Source organism: Kryptolebias marmoratus, linkage group LG5, assembly GCF_001649575.2.
Source record: "Kryptolebias marmoratus isolate JLee-2015 linkage group LG5, ASM164957v2, whole genome shotgun sequence".
Taxonomy (NCBI): domain Eukaryota; kingdom Metazoa; phylum Chordata; class Actinopteri; order Cyprinodontiformes; family Rivulidae; genus Kryptolebias; species Kryptolebias marmoratus.
Window position 1 is genome coordinate 6,633,565 of NC_051434.1, and position 21,693 is coordinate 6,655,257.

The following is a 21,693-nucleotide window of genomic DNA, read 5'->3' on the forward strand; positions in this document are numbered from 1 at the left end:
ATGAGGCAAAAAAATTTAGCCGTTTAATTAAACATCGACAGCATGTGGTTCTGCCTCTGCTATACATCCTAATGTCACAACATTGGACAGAATTTAGTGTTACACATTGTGGTAGAAAAACAAACAGAGTAATCCCCAAAAGGCTTCCATTTTAATCCCCTGATGATGCCTGGGTAGTGCGCCCAGCCAGTGTCCTGGCAGCCATCAGGACCCAGGCCTGGGCTTCCATCCCAGAGGCACTGATGCAGGCTACAGCTAGAACAAACATGGGCAGCCTATGCCATGCCTGCTCAGTGTCACAACCAAACCATCAACAGGGGCTCATTACCTCCATTACAATAACACATTTAAGTTTTAATGTGAATCTGAAAATCCATACTGTAATTAGTTTGATCAGAAAAGTGTCAGTTAAGCTTTTAAACAATGGCCTACATCAAACTTGAAAATACTTAATTAGTAAATTAATTTTGGATCCGTTTTTCTTTTTTCATTTGCCTAATGTGTGTCTGCAGAACAAAAAAGCTGTCAGTCGACAAGTCTGATTAAAAACTGTCTCTGAATTTATGATATATGTTATCTGGACTTTGAAATATCTCATTAGAAGCTCAGCGGCTCACGGGTAAAGGGTGGATGGTTGGAACTGGACAGCTTTCAGTTACAGTGGACTTGTGTGGACTAACAGTAGCTCGATTTTTCATCCTCGATCCCTTATCCTTGATCATACCCTCGGTGATATGTATGCACACACACATACACACACAGTAACATAGACGTCCAACCTCCAGAAAGTGCCTGCCATCTAAAACCATCACAGCCAAGGCCAGCTATCTACCAAATCTCATCTCTTGTGAGAGATAAGATGGTGATGTGGAGAGGGGTGAATTAGAGGAGCAGGGGAGGAAGAGGGAGGGGTCCTGAGGATGAGGAAGGGTGGGAGGGAGACAGGACAAAAGTGTGTGAGTGTAGCAGATGAGGGAGTTTGAGGAATTAAAGAGCAGCAGAAGATCAGCATACCTTGGTTTGGAGATAGTGGGGGTAGTAGTAGGTGTACTGAGGGTACATTGGCTGCTGCTCCAATCGCTTGCCCATGTAGCTGGAATCCTTAGCACTGAGGCAGGGAATGGTGACACGGGGGCGGGAGCTGCCAAGTAGCTAGCAATGTGACAGAGGCAACAGAGAGGCTGTGCAATTCCAGTCCTTGCTGTCTGCACCAAAAGCTGGTCCTGCAGGAAGAAGATCTGCGTGCCGGACAGTGGTTTGGAGAAGGTCTGCCTCTGATCAGGAAGCTCTTGTCGACTGCACCTCACTTGTTCAGAGACTTGGTGTCTGGCAGGTGCCCACTCTCTGCTGGATCAATGGAAATATTTCCACAAGTGCTAGAAACCCAGAGCGGCGTGTTTGTCAGTGGCTGCTGCTATCGGATAGTGAGGGTGAGGTAGAGGAGAAAGAAGACAGAGAAGAGGTGCAGGTGGCAGTAGCTCTGGCAGTCCTAAGAATGTTAAAAATGGGAGAGGAAGAGGAGGAGGAGAGGAGGAAGAAAGGAACGGTAAGGAAAATCGGGAAGGGCGTATAGGTTCTCTGTTTTACTCCAGTCTTTTGCCAGGGCTTTAATCTGACTCTCTCTTATTCCCCCTCACTATCTGTCTTTCCCCCTTACATCCACACAAACGCGCACACACACACTTTCTCTCTAGCCTGATTTGACGACGGCTGTGCACTGTCCTGCTTGTCAGAGGAAGATATCCCCAGTGCCAGTTGCCAACAGATGCACTTTGTCTGAGGAGCAGGATCACAACACGAGAACGTAGCACAGACACAGAAAGCAATCACAGTCTGTAGCAGCAGAGCCAGCAAGAACACAAATAAAAGAAAATTATCCCAGTTTCTAAATAATGTGGCACAAGCATAGATTAAAAAAAATCCACTGAGTTCCAGCTGTAGACAAGTGGAAAAAAAAAGACAGTGACTGTGTCCCGGGTGCCCAGCAGAGACAGAGTCCCTCGTCTGCGATCCTCCTCCTTTTTGCTCTTGTAAAATGTGTTCCTTATTCTTCCTCGGCTTTCATTAAGCAGCCTGCCTCTCTCGCGTGCGCTTTCTCTGTCACTCAGTCTCTCAGCCTCTGTCTCTCCTTCTCCACCACACTGACAGGGTGGTAAAGGGGGCTCGTCCGATGGTACAAGCTGAGCAGACTGCCTCCTCCTTCCCCAGCCCAGCCGGTGGGAGGGTCTTGAGCAGCTCTGTGCAAGTGAGGGATCCAGACACAGACCAGCGGGCTGCAGCGTTTCCACAACCTGAGAGAACGCAGGGAAGAGGAGGAGAGGAGTGGAGACTGGAGGGGTTAGTTCCAGTGCAAGCAGTCGATTCCCCCTACTGGCTGCTCGCGGCGCTACCACCTGGAACACAGTGTCTTCATACCAAAGTGCTTTCTGTTTATTCCTAAAGTTTCACAGGACTCCTAATTTCCACAGTAACATGCAATTGGCATTACACAGCATTATAAATTACCAACTTAGAAGAAACCAACAAAAATTACACTTATAATATAGAATTAGACTACATTAACACAGACAAGGATTAAAGTACATCTATAAAACGAAATGCACACATGCAAAACTGATTAGAACCCCTAAATACTTTATATTTTCCTTCTAGGCAAACCTTACTGTAGTCTTTTAGAGTGGCCTTAAAATTCTACATGATTTCAAAAGGTGTTTCAAATATTCTTCTTTGGATATTGGCTGCTTTATTATTAATTTTCAGTCCAGTCCTTCTACCTGACCATAATAAAGTATTTCTCACAGATTCAACTACAGAAATAGGAAAAATTGTGTCTTTGCCACAAAGTGTCTAAAGATCTTGTTTAAAATTGGTCCTTTGATAAGTTTCTTTGTTGTGTGTAGGATCAACACTGGGAGCCAATGAGACTCAAACAACACTGTGGTCTTTTCAGCCCCCTACTACCTCTTTTATTATAGGGCATCTTTGGGACCAGTGAAATCAGTGCTATCAACCAGCGCTGGGCAGGTTCCTGAATGAGGTATGTAGTCAAATATATTTGCTGTAACAATATAATCTGCCATTTTCTGGCTAAATTTGTTTACTGGTGTTGCAGTCTTAACTTACATTTTCTTCTACTACAATTTCTTACTCTGTTGCAATCTGTTTACACAAACAAAAAAGTAAATACATGGCTTTAATTACAATTTAGTTTTATTAAACTGCAGAATGAGAGCAGAGATAGGGAGACAAATCAGATAATTGACCAACAAATGTAAAATGTTTGGCATATGTACAAAACTATTATTATTAAAGTTACATATTTATACCAAGTAATAGTATTTAATCTGTAAAGATATTTTTTGCAGTATCACCCAACAGTACACGGAGACATTGTGGAATCCTTGCTATAGTTCACTAAAATTATTCTGGCTCAGTTATGACTACGTTTATTTTTTCCTTCAGCTGTCACAGATCTGTAATTAAAGATAATGAACAACATCTTTCCACAACCTAATATGTATGCCTTTGGACTGTGCAAGAGTGAAAAATGCAACACGGGCACAGGTAAAGGAAAAGACCAGTGCTGTTCAAACCCAGAACCCTCTGGTTTGAAAAACAGTACTGCTTCAACGTGCCGTCCTACATCATAAAACAATCTTCAAATACTTAGAAGATTAAAGGGAAAAGCAACTTTTATGTTCTTCTGTGCATCATTAAATCATTATAATACCAAACTGAAATTATGAACAAATCTTGATGCAAACATTCGGTCATGTTAGAGAGACTTTCCCTGATCAAAAGCTGCCTGTAGCTATGCTCATACATTTGCAAATAAGATCAAACAAAACTCTTACAACAGCCTCGCTAATCTTCAATCTCCAAATAAATTCACAGGTAACTGAACTAAATTTCTTAATATGTCAATGGTGCTGCACCATTCACACATTCAAGAGTCTAATCTTTCATTCAATCAGCATATCAACACAGTCATTTTTTTTTCAAAACTGTTCTCTGTGAGAACTGAAAAGATTGCAACTAGAGACTACAAGATGAAATTACTCGAGTGAAAACAAGTCAATATTGGCAATTTCTACATCTGAAAATACACCTGTCACTGTGATCAGGTTACTCCTGTTTTATTTGTTACACTATAGAGCATTGCACAAAAAATGGGCAAAATTAACATCCACTTCTCAAATAACAAGACCCAAATTACATATTTCTGGCAATAACATTAGGGAGTCAAACTGAAAATTCCTAAGTAGGGGGACTTCACAACAAGATTCTGGTTTACAAATCTATTACTGTCATTCCAGATGTAGTTGCTATGTGGAAAATGGACAAATATTTAAACACACAATATATGTATTCTACTTAAGTAGAGAATAATAATTATAAATATATATATATGTATAATCTCCCAGCTTGCCCTATTTTCCCACATGGGTGGTTCCACTTCACTTCAAGCTCGGGTACCAGCTTCAGGGTTCTGCTCAGTATCTTAGCTGTTCCTAGGACTGAGATCTTCTGGTCAGAGATCTCTGAGGTTGCTCCTGGGATCTGTTGGAGCCTCTCTTCCAGTTTGGAGGGTCACAGCACCGAGTACTCCGATGACCACTGGCACCACTGAGACCTCGACTCTCCACAACTTCTCCACTTCCTCTCTTAGCCCTTGGCATTTCTCAAGCCTCTCGTGAACCTTCTTCCTTATGTTACAGTCGCTTGGGACTGTAATACTGTAATACTGTGTCTTGTTGACCACAACACAATGTCTGGTTGGTTAGCCATCACCTGTTTGTCAGTCTGGATTTAACAGCTACAGGAGGAAACGTGCCTCAAATTTTGCTTTTCATTTACAGTGTACGTTAGAAAATCTAAACATCGCTTAAGATGGATATCAGCAATTAGTATTTTGGACAGCTGAGTATTACCCAAAACATGAGGTTTTATTTCTCTCTCTTTCTTTGCTCTGTTTAATGCAACTCAAATCACGCTGTGAGTCTTAAAAGTAAATACAACTGCTGTCAGCGTTGGACAAAAAAAAGAGCCAAGTTTGACTGTTGTGTTTGGAAGCCGTCATGGAAATTGTGGCTTTGCATGTCTTAAAGCCTGAGAATGGTGTTAAAGTATTGCTGAAGATATGCAAAATTAAGCATCCCGTGATAATAAGACTGACATGTCGAGGCTGAAGCCAGGAGAACCCCCATCCAATTTAACTGAGCTCAGATGTAGAAAACATTATACCATATGTTGTAATTATAGTGATATTGATTAAGTATTAAATATTTTATATCACATTGTAGACATCTATTTTGATGTTCTAGTAATGCAGTGTAGTGTAAATGTTACATGCCTTTTTAATGAAAGTTATGCACGTAAAAGCTCCCATACCTGCAGTCAAGCTGAATCGATTCCAGCAGAAAAGTTTCATGGATCACAGCAAAGCACCAAAGGAAAAGACGGACATGGAGAGGAAAATATAATTATCAGATAGGCCACTTTTATCTGAAGGAATAGAGATAAGACTGGTATTGATTGTGGATTACCAGATTAACAGCTTCTGCTTCAACTGGACACAAACTCTGTGTTTGTGGAAAGACAGAAAGTCTAAGAAAGGCAACCCCCAGGTGGAGAAAAATAATGGAGGAAAACATACAGAGCAAAAATAAGACATATAGATGGAAGCACAGAGGCAAAAAAGATTCATATTTCTTTATAACACTGTGTGCCCAGTGAGCGATCGAGTGAAGTCATCTCTATATTTCATAAATACAAGGATCATCATTTCTGTATTTTTATTATTTTATATGAAGTGGAACAGAGCAGCAGAGCAATTTAACGTCCTACAATTTTATCCACATTTGACCAAGATTTGTGTCTTCCACTAAACTACGTATTTTAGCTCTAACAGCTAAAAGCAAGGGCAATAATTCTAATTATGCACAAGATTAAGACAAAGCCGTTTTAAAATGTATGTTTAAACAGGGTGTGTTTTATTTTAAACTGAACAGTTAACTTCAATCTTTAAACTAACCAAAGGCATCAACTATTAGAACATGAATAAATATTCTGATAAAAAATGAAATAAGAATTTACAAATGTTAAAGTTTAATGTGTGGATTAAACACAAAGCAAAATTATTACTAATCATTTGATAATGAGAACTAGCTGTTAGGAGAACTTTTTTACTACTATCTGCCTTTTTTCCTTTTTTAAGAACCCTTTAAAATAATCAATATAAATCATTTATTCTAATTATTAGATTCACAAAACCTTTAAAGTAGGACATGTGTAGTAGTCTAATTACAAATTATTCTGCTACTTTTTGTGGCCACAAAGTCATTAATCACGTTTTAAAGAAATTTATTCCTATTAGCCAACACAGAACGGAGACACAAACGAGTACTATTACAAAGACAGTGGTTAGCTAAACCATTAATATTAATCCAGACATTAAGAATTGAAAGTTAGGAGTTGATACTTGACTCCAGAAACTAAAGAACCTGACTTGTAGTCCATCACCCAATTACCCAAAAATACAGACTTTGTTCTTGCCTCTTCCATACTCCAAAGATGTTTTAAGTTATCATCCATCTCATATATGGTGTTTGCTTTGTAAAAAGAACTAAAATGTATAGAAACAGCTTATCTTGTCACGTTTTACGTAAAATATTCAGATTACTTAAAAACAAGAAACTCAACAAATCAATGTGGTTATTTATTTAAACCTGCTTTATGCGCTTTTGGTTTCAACGCTGACCATCCAAGAGAGCACACCGAGTGAGCAGTAGGCATTTTTACATTTCAATACAGCTCTTTTACACAAAAATTGTGTCTTCCCAATGCTGCAGATACTTGAAATCATCCACTAAGTTTTCTGCAGCCAGGTCTCAAAGCAGAAACCATCTGCTGCTCCTCTATTCAGAGGTCTCCCTCTGATAGTTGTTCATTCACTCTCTAAATTGAGGACAAGAGTGAGTCATTCACAAGTCTTTTTAAAAAAAAAAAAAAAAAAGAAGACAGCTGAGAGTGTACCACACAGTTTAAGGTGTTAAGTAGTCACATTTTCCTTCTAAAGAATCACGCAAGACTAAGAGTAATTGTTGCCATGATCACCAGGTGGAGTCTGAACACAGCAGGTCAGAGAAAGATTAGTATTTTTTAATTTAATTTTACAAATACCATTTACCAGTTAAAACGTAGAGCTTGAAATGTTGTTGAGGAACTGAAAGACCAATACAATTATCTGCTTTCGCAACAACACTCATTGTCCAACTTAGCAGTAACAAACAGCACAACATGTCGGAGAAGAACCATAAGTTCTCCTTTAAACACAAAAACAGTCAGGGGCTTATTTAATGAGGCTTTCAAAAACAGAATTCCTAGAAAGTCCAAAACACCCCATCGTTCTAACCATACCCCTCCCTAAGAGTGACTACTGTCCTTCATCAAGCTGCTGCAGAAAGCAAGAGGCTTTGTTTCCTGTGGCTCGCTGGACAGTCCTGCCGTGGGTGTTTCCCAGAAATGACCAGATGCAAGGAATTCAAGGGAAGGCTGGCGCCATACCAAGAGGGGGTGGTGGGAAATGAGGGAGGAGAGCTGCAAGAAAGGAGGCTAGAGGGGAGAGGAGGGAAATGGAGTTGGGAAACAGCAGGGCCTAGCATTCCAGGAAAAAAACTATTTTTCTTATTTGTTCTGTGTAACTGAACTGGGCAATTCCCAAACAAGAGAATATTACACAATTATTTTACAAACCTACTTATGCAGAATGACTAACAAACATCTTTAAAGCATTTTGTCCGTCATAAAAATTGGAACAAATCTTTACAACAAAAAAAGCTGCTGATATGTCCGAGTTCTTGTCTCTTGTTCATCATAATCTCAAAAACCACAACAAACAACAATTATAAAATATAAAACATTTTTTTTTGCTTGAAAATACCTTTTTGTGGACGTACCACTTATTTATTACAAATGAAATGCAGTTAAAAAAAAAAGTTTTCCATAAAAGTAAAATTTAATTTGGTCCAAGTTGCAGATATGCTAAAAACACACATCATTCCCAAACAACAACATAAGAGACCATTTATTAACTTAAATATGTGTGATATCCCAAATAATCAATATTTATCACAGATTACTTGAACTCTTAAATAACAGGATTAAAAGTGAAAATAAACCGACTCTGAAGGGTTTCTAGAGAACAAAGTTAATTTCTGTCCTGAAATATTGTCCTCTTTACACGTAAAAGTTTCTCTGCAGTAATTCACCAATAACTCATTAATTAAGTCAAAATGTAGCTTTTTGAAATAATTAACATTGTCTAATTATTTATTATTTGTAGGCATGGTAATTTATTAAGCCTGTGGAACTTTGTTATGGTGATGGATGGATCTTTTCATCATTTAAAACGTGTGTATTGTGGTCTCTTTGCTTAATTGGGGCAGATTTAATTAAGCAAAGAGACATAATAGATATTTGTCCATACCTACTTTATTCTGCTCAGGATTGCAGGGCAAATTGCAGGGTTAATTCTAGCTGCCACAGGGTGAGAGATGTTGTATGTCCTGGTTTGGTCAATAGTCCATCACAAAATCCACAGAGACAAGGACAATAACTTGTGCTAAAACAAATATCTATTGTCAAATGATGTTTTAAACTAGTGATAGAACGTTTAAATGGTTTTTTAAAGGTAGGTACACCTGCTGAAATAAGCTACTTAAATCCCTTTCTGCTGTCAGCTCTCAGGGCTATATTATCGTCACTGAAATGGAATTAGTTTACATCCCTGTAAACTATAACAACATGAGTAGATCATTTTATACATGCAAGTTGTGCTGGACCACAATTTCTAACAAATGAGAATTTCAAAGATAATGTAACTAATTGCTGTTTTTTGATTGGACGATATAATCCAGCTAACACTGCAAGTCTGTCTTGCAAACAAGCACAACTGATCAATCTAGTCTTTCTGTATGCGTCGTGTCACTTTGAATTTCCAGTTATCCATATGAGACATAATAGTTGATAAACATGGGTTAAAGTAAAAAAGTGACCTTTTTTGAGGCTTCTAGAGAAGCACACTCATTGAAAGACGTGTGTGCACCCAGGTGTTGTGTTCCTATCAATGTCAATCAGAGTCAGGGCTAATAAACGCTCATAAGTACAGCAGTCATTTGATTAGGTGCTGGACATTCTGCAAACGAAATCACAAGCAAGATGTTAGCACTTTTATTTGTTTTAGTTTTTTGTTCTTCAGTGGAAAAATGGCTTTAAAATCTCCAACTGATGGTGTCCGAACAAGAATAATAAAAGTCTAAATAAAAAGGACTGAGACACAGTTGTGCCCAGAAAAAATTTCATCATTGATCCAAATCCATAATCATATTCAAACATTACTTTTAAAAACAATCTAAAAATATAGGTAATTTTTGTGTGCCGTGTACAGCCGGGCTTGGCGTCTATTCAGACTTTCTAAGTGAAAGATGAAAAAAATGGTCTGACTTATTGTATGAAAAATACAGGTTGATAAGACAGTGAATGATGATCTTTCTAAAACATCTCCTTTCAAAACGTCTCATTTTCTCAGCCTCATGTAAGTTCACTACATCTCCAATAAATACAATGTCTTAAAACCTCCTTATCAGAGCACCAACGAATGACAGCCTGAGGTAATGCAACACATTCAGCCTTTGAGAGTACAATTTTCCGCAGCATAAGGAACAGAGCGATATAGTCAAGATATGATTGTAGGCTACCTCTCCTTAATATAATTTCTTTTTACAGGATGGTGTCATCACATGGTGTTGGCTGCTTATCTCATATTGTGAAACTGGACCACCAGCCCTGCACTGAGACGCTTGATAAAAACCAGGCACATTTCCAATGAGTCATTAGCTTCTATCACAACACAAAGGAGAGCAATGCAGGCCTAATGGGGAGGAAATATGAAACCAGACGTGCATGAGTAAAAATTATGCACAGCACACCCAGTAAGAGACAGGCAATAGACTTGAAAGAGTTAATTGCATACACTTACTGGATCTCAATTACAAATGTGAAATGTATATGCAAGTCATGCCAAGTGGCTCATTTCCTGATTAATAGGGTTCTGAGGAAGAATCACAGTTGTTACAAATTATTCTATACTGGAAAAAGAGGCCAATAGCCAGGGTGGCTGTACATGTACATGTAACTTTCCATGTAGCTGCATATGAATGTGTGTACGTTGGTGTTTATGAAAGTTTATTTAAAGTCAGCTGGTCCACAGCTGTATGTTCAAAAACATACATAATGCAAATTTTCTGTGAGAGAACTAGGGAGAAAGGGGTCAAGTTCACATATCAGACCTAATTGATTCTGATATGTTGAAATGGAGCCATTTTCTGATAACCACCTACAGTCTGACTGTGATGGAGGGCATAGCCAGGTCTATGAAATTACATAGAAGATTATGCCAAGATAATCTCTGCAAAATAAGGTTTAAGTGCTCCACAGGCAGAGAGTGTGTGATCTGAACAATGGATATTTTTCACGTGGGCGTGTGCTACCCAAAATGTTCAGCATCCTCAGTGTTCACAATAAGAAGATGGGAGCAGCTGTCATGATGAGGAAAAAAGAGACAAAATTACTTGGATCTCAGATTGCCTATTAAAGCTTCATCAGAGCACTCAAAGTGTGATGTGCTTTTTTTGTTTTATTCATTGTGTTAATGACTATAAATAGATCAAAGTGAAAAGCCAATAACTCCTGTCAGCTTTGTGCTACTTTTTGTGTCTCACTGTGCTTATGTTTCTTTAAGTATCTGACAGTTTTATACAAAAATACATCTAAAACACAAAGAGCTCGAAAACCTGTATGTGAGGCGAAGTACAATATGGCAACTGTTCATATGTGTCAAAAGCACACCAGTGGAAGAGTAGAATTGAGAAGCAATACATGTGATAAGGGCTTTGCACACAGCAGCAAGAGATTGCAGACTGTGGAAAGAGTTATATCTATCAGGAACAGATCTGTATAGGCCTGTGAAGCTCAATGCTCCCTGCAATTGAGCAGAATGAGATGGGGGGACAGCAGCAAATTTTTAAAGCACTGCTTAGCCATCCTGGAATGAAGTGAAATGACCACATGTCACAGAAATGAGAAGTGAGAGGGAGGGGACAAGGAGAGTGAGAAGCAGCATGGGGAGAGAAAACAGTGTGTCGTTCTAAGAGGAATATTTCAGGGTGGTAAATGGAGCAGAACTCTATTCCAGCTCTTCTCTTAACCTCCTCTGGTGTCTCATCCTGCGCATGCAAAGCATGAAGCCCAGGAGACAAAGAAAACAAAAAGGGAGAGATGAAAAGAAAAGCTTTAGACCTAAACAATAAAACAATTTACATTTTGTTTTTGCACTTGTTTCAGGGTTATATTGATACAACCTATGCTGTAATGTGGCCATTACAGTACAAAGAAAAGATAGGTTAATGGTGATTGGATAAGAAGGAAAAACATCGGTCATTTGTGGCTGAAGTTGGGTAGAGAAGCCATTTGTACTTACTGTAATCCCAGAAAAGATTTTAATTTTCTTAGTTGTCTAACAGCCAAATAATGAACATTGCATAGGATGGCAAATTACTGAGAGATAGGAAGTCAAGAGATATAAGCGTGGAGTCTTAGAACAGGTGTTGAAAAAGTAAAAATGCATTTATGGGCCCATCAGTGAGGCACATTCCATTACTATTATTGCCTATTGCCAGATTTCTATGCTTCTGTTACAAGCATAACCTGAGCTGGTGACTGACTTTGTTGATAAATGTTTGCTAATGTAATCAGAGTTTGTAGCAGCAAAAAAATTGTAACACTTTTTCCGAGGTAAAAGAGAGAACATTCTTGACCTCCATCCTGCTGGCAACTGACTGACAAGCTCAGTTTTCACAACATGGCTACCTGTTTGAGAAAAGAAATGGCTTATAGTTATGAACACACTGAACAATATCATCTGACACTTTAGGTACTTAGCTGTACATACTTTTACAATATTGTTCCAGCCATTGTTCGGGTTTTCCTGCTAAGAAATCTCCTCTGATGGTTTGCTTTCACCACTTTGTTGCAACACGCAGGTCTTTTCCACGTTTTAACCAAGAATACATTGAAGAACCTTTCTCTGCTCAGAGCTTATCACCAATAAGACAAAAATTAGTGCTGATCTTGTGAATTTGGTGGAACAAACAGTAACTACAATAAATAAACTATAAATTAAAAAGCCTTGCCCTTTTCGTTGGCTTTAGATAAATCATGTTGCCATGTACTGCACACCAGAGGTTGTGTTAATCAAATAGGTTTTGTCATTGACCATATTTCTTTTCTTAATGATGGAAAATCTTCCTGACAGATTAGAACACAGAGGTGGTATATTTTGTAATTCACATCATCAATGTTAATAACTTCTTGTTGTAGAACCCCTTGTCCAGTTGGGGTTGAGTCCTCATTAATAATTAAATATTGTTTCATCTTTAACTGCATTGTGCACTTTCAAATTCTGCTGCAGCTCATTCATCAGGAGTGTGTGAACATCATTACCGACCTCAACACCTCTGCATCTGTGCATCTCGATATTCACACGCCGACAGACCTCAGATAAGCTACAAACTGTAGGCCTTGTTGAAGATCTTTTACAATTAAAGGTCACAAGATTTCTTCATAGTGAAGCATGTGATTGTAGATTAAGACAAATACCATTTGGAAGGGCTTTCTGACCATGAACAGTTTCTGGGAAGTTTGTTTTTCTTGACTTTAAAATAGTGGCCGAATTAGCCCTGGTGATTGCAGTCTTCCATGTGGCAACAAAGCAGGGCTTCAGCTTTTGGAACAACGTTAAAACATGCTTCAAGATGAAAAGCTGTCTGTTAAAGGAAAAGGTGGAAATCACTTTTTTGAAGAACTCTCTCTTGGTGCTTTGATAGGACACAAGCCAGTGGCTATTTTAGATTATTGTTAAGGATTAAGCTCATTCTTGGCATCAACAGGCCCATTTCAGAGTTGGGTAACAGTTGTAGGATATTTTCTTTAAATGGCTCGTTAATAAATCAGTTGTACCTGTGCATTCCTGTTAAACCTTGTTATTTCTAGTCTAATTAGGAGTAACAATCATTGTTTTTTGGCCGTTCAATGTGAATAAAAAAAACAAAAAGATTTCCCTGATATACTTAATATTGAGACAAAAAAGTAAAAATATGGGCAAAGTCTACATATTTTTTGCCAGTGACTGTATGAATGCATAATAATGTTTTGTGTAGTATTTGTTATTTTAAGTTATTAAATTGTTACAATAACAATTTTGGCATCCATTTTGATGGTCAGATTGAAAGTCTTGTGCAACCTCTGTTGAATGATGGATTAATAGGTAACAATTTGAAAACAAATTCTTGAAATGTACTGTCATGGCAATATAAGGTTCCTTAATATATTGCTGTTTTTTAGGAAATAATGCTAATATTCAGATAAAGAACCATTTCTGTCATGTTTTATCAACCAATTGAATAGGAAATTTTAGAACAAGTACAAAAGACATTTCATGCAAATCAGTATTTGGTAACTAGTAAATCTGTATTATTAAAGATATAGTCATGAAATCCAGTAAAGTGTGGTTCCTAAAATGACTGAGATGCTTTCAAGTTCACATTGTAAAGAACTTCTTAAGCGTGCCCTGTAAACAGTGGGGAACATTTTTTCTGGCATACAGTGCATGGTTTTGAACAGTGTCGTGGGATATGTATAGTGTAATAATAGCAGATAGAAATGATGCACTAAAAAGCATATAGCAGATGATTAAAAACATTCACCTTATGGTGCAACTCCACTGGGTAACATTTAGATATCAGTGAGTGTGCGACTTTAGGGTGATGCACTTCAAGATTACATCCTTTGTGGCGCCTCTATAATTACCACTAGTACTGAAGTCATAAAAATGCACCAACTAAATGGAGCAAAGAAGCTCCACCTTCCACCTTTCACACTATTAAGGCTGTTGGGCAAGGATAAATAGAGAGAGTGTCAAACAGAGGCTCAGTCTTTCACAACAAGCTTTTGCTGAATGTTTTTTTCCTGATAGGTCATCAGCAAAAAATAATTTAAATTATCAAAAGACATTTTGATAACATGTGAAAGAAGAGCTGAATTTTTGTCACAATATACTTTTTATCCTTTTTCGATTCGATCGCACCCTCTTAGAGTGAAAACAATGTGTGGAACAATTTATCTTTGTGTCTGTTTCTGTATGTGGCTTGACAGAGCCAACAGAGACACGAACCATCAAACTCTTCACGCCAAAAAGGCTCCTTCAAGCGCTGTAGTTCAGCTTCCAAAACAATACACAGAATAGAACTTTGAAAAACAACACTGCTGTTAAATAAATTGAAAAAATATTCTAGCAGCTTACCTCGGCATTAAAGCCTGACACAGCAAAGGAATCAGGGATTCAGACAATTTTTCTTTTAATGTTCTGTTTTCTCATTATTCAGATATTTGCCTATATAAGCACTCTCACATCAGGGTTTCTTTCTTGGCTCTTTATAGTCACTCTGTTGATCCAATAGCTTATTGCAATAAATAGTTTGATACACCGAAATATCTGGAACAGCAGTTTGAAAACTGTTTAAGAAAAGATAAGCATTTTCAAAACAATACTTGGCAGGTAAATGGATAAAAGAAATCTGTTACTGTGGCCAGGTTCCATCATTCAGATCAATGGAGTAGATCCAGTATGTAAACCTAAACTCTTGCTGAAGTTGGCAGGAAAAAAACTGAAATATCTCTTTCACCAAAAACCTTTGGTACCATTCTTTCATCTTTGAATGTCATCGACAAAGAGTCACCGCTTGGATTTAAAAAGGTAAATGAGTAGATGCCTTTGATTAGAAAATAAATGCAGCTATCAATAGGTTTTAACTGGCAACATAATATTTACCCTTAATGAAGCAAATGGCTTCGTTTTCTTTTCTTTTTTTTTAAAAACTTTAACGAAGCAAATGGCTTTGTTAAGGCAAAATAAAATGTCGGAAAATACATAAGGTGTTCATGGAAAAAATATGTTGGAGGAGGGTAAAGACCTTTGTTTGCATACAAACCAACTAAAAATATGTTTAAAACTACTAGAATTGGGTTAAATGTAAAATGCATGATAAATACCTGGAAAAATTGTTGTGAATTATCTTGAAATAAGACTTGTAATCAATATTAATGACATGACAAATCAGTTCACTTCTGATGATCTTGCACGGTTTCCTTTTGTTTAACAGTGAAAATAGTCCAACTCAAACTTGTTTATCCAAATCCAATTCAAAGAATTCCTTACTTATAAATGTATTACAAGTATTCACTAGGCTTCTTTTCATGGCAAAGCTTAATATTGCTGACTTTGTGGATTTGTGTCAAGTCAAAAACACTTATCTCTTATGAAATAAAAAACAAATGTTGTAACATTTTTCTATGACAGCCGCTTTGCCTTTTGTATGTATAGTATACCTGCCTCCACTGGTACAGTATCTCAGTGCACTGACACTGTTGTGCCCAATTTAATGCTTATGAAATTACACAATCTGCTTTCAAACTTGTTCAAGCAAGTTTTTATTGTGGAGGCACAAAACTGAAGATATTGTAATGTTTATTTGCTCTTTTAATATCTTGCTGCATTGTAGTGGTCATTGGGTTGCACTTTGTACCACTGACATCTGCCTGACCTGCTGATATGTAAGTGTAGATATGATCCAGGTCTTTTCAAGGATGAAAGTAGTATCACATGAAATATTCTGTGTTAGGGTGTATTCCTGTCTGTGTGAAACCAAGGGCCTCTTGGTTTCATCAGAACTATAGAGGCCTCATCGTTTCCTTTTTTACCCCCATACGGTTCATGTTCAGCCACTGCTCATGCCCATATTGCATGATTGCGATGAAGGACCAGTATAATCAACCATAATGCTTTACAGATGTTATGGGGTTTTAAAGCCAACACTACAGCCTCAGGCAGCCCTGTATGAAAACCCATCTGTGCATGGATGTCAGTGCATGTGAACTTGTATATGTAGTTCAAAACCATTCATGATCAGAGTGAAACATTTCAAATTAAGGTCACATCTACAGCTCAGGATGTGTGATTTATGTTCCTTTGCCCTGCCCTGTCACTGACTAATCACCTAAAAAGAAAGTAACAGGTGCAAACTGATTTGCTGAAGAGTGATTTCACAGATGAGATGCTGCAAATTTACCATTAGGCACAAGCAAGAAAAAGTCGGCAATGACATGTAAATATGACACTCCACATGATCTGAACAAGACAAGACACCCATTTAAATCCCTGTAAGATCTGCCAGCACCCTTTCTAATCCACCCTACAACATCTCCCATTGTGTCCAGCATCCAATATCAAACATGAGCTGCTGCTAAATGAAGACTGGTGGCATACCACCGCAAGGAATTTGCATCCACCGCCTGTTGTTGCGAAATAAGAAATGAAACACAGAGAGGCTTGGAAGTGCTGTCAGATTCTGAATATTCCTGCGGTCTGGAGCTCTGGATCCTGTGGGCCGGGCCTTTAATTCTTAATGAGGGAGAAAGCCAAGTTCTGGTCACGACAGGAAATACCTTCTAGGTGAAACATCCGCCCGAAAGTCATTCATTTAGAAGTGTCAAATACACATGGGTTTCCTCTGAACTGGATTGGCAGAATAGTAAACACAGTGCTCTGTCATCATGGCCAAGTTCATGTGATTAGAATACAGGCAACAGAAATGTCTGACAGGGCTTTCTTCACTTCTGTTGTGCATTTATGCATTATAGCTAAGATGGTGGTTGAAGCTTCCCTGGAGTGATTTACACCAATTAGAAAAGTGTAATGTACTTTGCATATGCTGTTGAGTTAAATGTGTGAAAACACAAACAAGGTGTGAAGATTATGCCATATGTAATATCCAGTTTTCTGCTAGCTTTTATTAGATTTCACTGTCAAACAGGTTAGGTGGAGCCAAAAAAAAACAGATCAACAACACTGAACATGACAAATAGGACTGTTCTTGGTGTAATGTGCACAGCAGGTACACTAAAGCTAAATAAATACATAAACTGACAAGCATTATAAGTACAAGCATCGGTTCATAATAGTAATGACTCCAATGTAAAAAATAATTAATGTTGTTTACATTTTGCTCATAACAATTTGGAGACTCTGAATACATTAGTGTTGGCAGCAGTTTTAATTGTCGGATGCCCAAATAAACAGAACATGGCTATTATGTAGTGAATTCAAAATAAAGTTGAGAATAAAATACTGAAGCTATTTGATGTTGTTGATACAGTGAGACCATCGGTGTGTGAAGATGTTGCTGTGAAGAGCTGAGAGAAGGAATGTCAAAAGAATGCACACAGAGAGACACACTCGTGGCACTCAGTCACTCTGCCTCAGTGTGCACTGTTGAAGCAAATTAAGGAAGCCTTGGCAGCCTTTTAATGGTCTGTCACAGTCTAACAGGTTTAGAGAGCTTACAATGGACCCAGGCACTAAGCCCGACAGCTCACGCTTAATTGTTTAGAACCTTAACGTGTGTGTGTGGGGGTGCATGTGTGTGTGTGTGTACTGTTAGCGCTAATGTGCACCTACAACTAAAGTCAATGATTCTCATTATGAGGACAGATAAGATCCTGCATGTCAGTCTGACTGGTTCAATAAAATAACAACTCCAGCAATGAAAGTGGTGCCAATATCAGTATTTCAAACCACAGTTAGACTGTTATTGTAGAGAAAGTGATCCTAAACCCTGTGATATTCATGCACAGTTAAATTTACATTCGGCTGAGGATGGGAGTATAATTGTGTGGCTATTTTCCACAAAAGGAATCCTGAGATTTCGGAGCCATTTCAAATAAACTAACCTTTAAAACAGAGACAAAAAGCATGCAGGGCACAAAGCCATAAGTAAATTGAGATATTGACTCAACCAGCTGATAATAAACAAAGCATCTAGTGCCTTATTTTTTTTTTTTAAATGTTGCCTGAAGAAATAACCCAAGCAAATAAAACTATTTGTTTTTTCACTCAACAACCCCTACTCAATCAGTTGATATAATGGTCCACCAAGGACAGGGTGGTAGTGCCTAAAAATCTCCCTCCTAAATTGTTTGAGATTCTGAGCTGCATGACCTAGAATATGTTTGACAATCTTCTTTTAATTAGGCCTCGAAGACACGACTCATTCCAACTGCTGTCCCGAGAGCTAAATTAATTACTGAGACAAAGCCTATTCTAGCTCATGGCAAAGATGAATCATTGCAGTATTTGGGAAATGAGCAATGCTCTTCATTCAAGGGCTGATGAAAGAGACTTGAAAATGTAAGCTAATGTACTCCATCACAAAGCCTCCATGAAGCTCCCTGAGCCACATCACACGTCTACAGTACACACCGGCATCTGCTGTCTCTACTAGCCAGAAATCCTAACAATTCTCTTAGCTGGAACACTGCTCGGAAGAACATGTCTTAAAAAGATAAACTGGGATTTTTACAAAAGTAGATCTTAATCAGCTTTGTCCATAAAATCCTTGCTCTCATTTCAGTCATTACTTTCCATTTTATACTTCTTTGTTTTCCCTCTCAGTGGTCTGACCATTGTGGTTCCCCCAGGGAAGTACAGATAACTGATCTCAGCTCAGTTGTGTTGTGCAGGCCATCAGCCAGCAGATGTACCCTCACCCACTGCCAGCAATCAGACAATCCATTCAGCTACATGACAGTATCATCTGTCATCCTGTGTAAAAGGGTGTTTGTGAGTTATGGCTAATTAAACTAATCACAACATGGAGAGCTGTTCCAGAGATCAGGCCTCACAACGACGGACAGATGAAAGGGTGGGCTGTTTGAAGTTAGTTATGTCCAAAAATATTACAACCGTGCCAAGAAATGATCTACTAGCTTTGCAGAAAAAATATACATTCAAGTTACAGTTGGATAGGAACTACGGGCCTATACTTAAGTTAGGATTTATTGTTCCCAAATTGTGGAATGAAAATTCCTCTTATTCACTAGTTAAAATGCAAAAAGTATAAATGCAGTTTTCATTTTTATTACTCAGGCAGGAATTGTGTGCCAGCAGTGACCGCCTGAGGTCTGAGACCATTAGACAACACCAAAGAATGAGTTTCTTTTTTGTAAAACTTTGCCAAGCCTGAACTGTAGTTACTTCCAGTTATGTCATTAGTGAGGTGAAATGCAGCTCCGTCATGCTGAGATGAGAGGAATAAATCAACCATTGCAGAATATTCTGTTTCTTTGCCTTAAAACAAATTCTGGATTCTTTTCACAACAGGTTCTGGGTAGTTGTCAGTTTGTATTGTCAAATGATTTTCAATTCACTTTAATGCCGACTGAATTTGAACTTAGCAGGATGCAGGTATTAATTATATGAAAAAAATATTAATTGTAACTAAGTAAAAACGGCATGGCTTTACAAATATGTAAAGCTGGTTTGATAATGTGTTGTTTTTTTGTCTTGTTTGTTATTTGAACGTATTTATTTTTGATTTTTGATCACATACTCACAGCCTTATGATGTCTTTATCTACTCCTAATTTTCCAGCCTTGTGAATTAAAGCATGTCCTGTTCTGGGAGTTTCAACCATCAGGTTAAAAGTGACTTAATGATTATCTACTCAGAAAGATTAATGATGAGTTTACTATGCAGAGAACTCAAGATTAAACTGAAGGTCTTATATGGGTGTTTATAAATGTCCTTGGGAGCCAAAATGATAACATGCAGAAATGTTGTCACAAAAGGAAAAATCTATCTTGTTGTCCATATTATTGTAGGGCACAGCATGTGGAAATATTTCTCAACAATTGTTAAAATTTCTCTGTCAGTAAAGTTTATATTAATCTACAGAAGAGGGGTGTTACTTTTGTCCTCTGCAGCACATGAGTAGGTGTGTGTCTCTGTTATGAAGAGAGATGAACTCTGCAGCAGCACATAGACGCAATGCGGGTTGGCCCTTCAGAATTCAACCCCAGCAGTTCCACATTTATCATGTCACAACACCACCAGAGGACCAAAAAGCTTGAGCTTCTTTTTTTTTTTTTAGAACACATGCACACTTCAATTTGCATGAACTCAGATTAACTTGGCAATATGGAGACAACACAGATGCAATTAGCTGAAGTTGACCATGCTTGTCAATGCATTCTCTCCTGTTGTACACAGTTAAGTAGTTCAGTACAGCTATTTAGTCACAACAAATGCAAGACCATGCTTTCGGGGTATACCGGATTATTTTTCCAGATCATGAAAGATTGTTTATGATTGAACTGCTTCCATAACAATCTGTAAAATAAATAAATACACGAATAGTCATCTGTTACTTACATTATGCTGCGCCAAGAATTTCAGCTAAAATAATTTTGACATTTTAATACAATAACTAAAAGATGGCTATTTAAATGATATTAATCATCTTATAACCTCGAGTTTTAAATATTTCTCATTGTACGTTTTTAGTTTTGCACTTGTAAAAATAAACTAAATACAAGTGTTTGTAGAAATATAAATTCAATAATGTGTAAATGAATTGCAATAAAAATGGCTAAAACAAGTTTAAACAAGCCAAAATAAGTACTGTATATATAAGCCACATATTTAAAAAATATAAGCTAGATGCTGCACAGTAATATCTCAAGATACATATTTCTGAAGCAGACTGAAGACACTTCACTCAGTATACTAACACTAACAATATACAACATGTCCACTATTACCTGTATCACCACTTAATGGACTCTGTCATACCAATTAGAGAAAAGTACTCAGACAAAATGTTTCCTTTTCTTCACTGTGCGTGCTCGTGATCAATTCTCAATAGGCCAGAAAATCAGCGCAGAGTGCTTAGTCAAGGCTGTAGCAGTGTTTGCAGCACATGTGGCTTTAAGTAAAGAATCCAATAACACCATGTGCAATCAGTGGCTTGTCAGGTTTTATTACACAAAAGCAGTTGAGGGCTGTAACGCTCGCTCTAGATGTCGCCTCACCCGTAAAGCTTTCTGGTTAATGGTACACATTCAGAAGCAGAAGTTTAATGTAAGGTGAAAGGGTGAATGTCTTCTTCCTCTTATATTCAAACCTTTCTTTTCTTATCGTCACTTAGTTGTTGCCTTCAGGTATCTTTCAATAAACTAGCTTTTTTCTGGTTTGTGTGCCAGTTTTTCATGACTGCAAAGTTTAGCTTAAAGTGAGAGAAAAAATGGCTTGCTTTCCAATAATAGATTTTTTTTTTAAGTCTTAATGATAAACACACCATTACTAATTATTTTAGCCAGGTTATGTTTGAGGCAAGCAGTGTTTTAAACAAAATGCTAACATGATGACCATCGTACCAATCTGATTAAGGTTGGTATTTAATTTAGATTTGACAATGTTGAAAAAGAAAATACCCCAGAAATGAGAAGAGAATAACAGCACCAACTTCCCCCGGTAATATTGAGAAAAAACAATTTACTAAGCTATGTCAGCCGGCAAAAGAGATAAAACTGAGATAAACAAGATTTTACCTTCATGTTGTTGTTGTATAAAGCATTTTCTTTACATTTATTTAAAAAAAAATTGTTAAGTCAAAGGCATAAGGATTTGAATGGACAGCAGTTTTTTAATTTTATTTTTTACCTCTTTAAAAAAAAAATTAA

The 21,693-nt window shown here is 37.6% G+C and overlaps 1 protein-coding gene across 6 annotated transcripts in view; it reads right to left on the reverse strand.

Annotated features, from left to right (window-relative positions):
- Positions 1-21,693, reverse strand: part of rbms3 (RNA binding motif, single stranded interacting protein) — a 264,210-nt gene that overhangs the window by 190,593 nt on the left and 51,924 nt on the right. The window contains exon 1 of one of the 6 annotated variants that reach the window (XM_025006959.2): positions 1,015-2,268. The exons of 4 other annotated variants lie outside the window; for them this stretch is intronic. In XM_025006959.2, coding sequence (XP_024862727.1) covers positions 1,015-1,089 — 75 coding nt within the window. In that variant the 5' untranslated portion in view covers positions 1,090-2,268. Of the gene's footprint in view, positions 1-1,014; positions 2,269-21,693 lie in introns of those variants that run through there. One more of the 6 variants, XM_017424139.3, reaches the window with a different exon arrangement.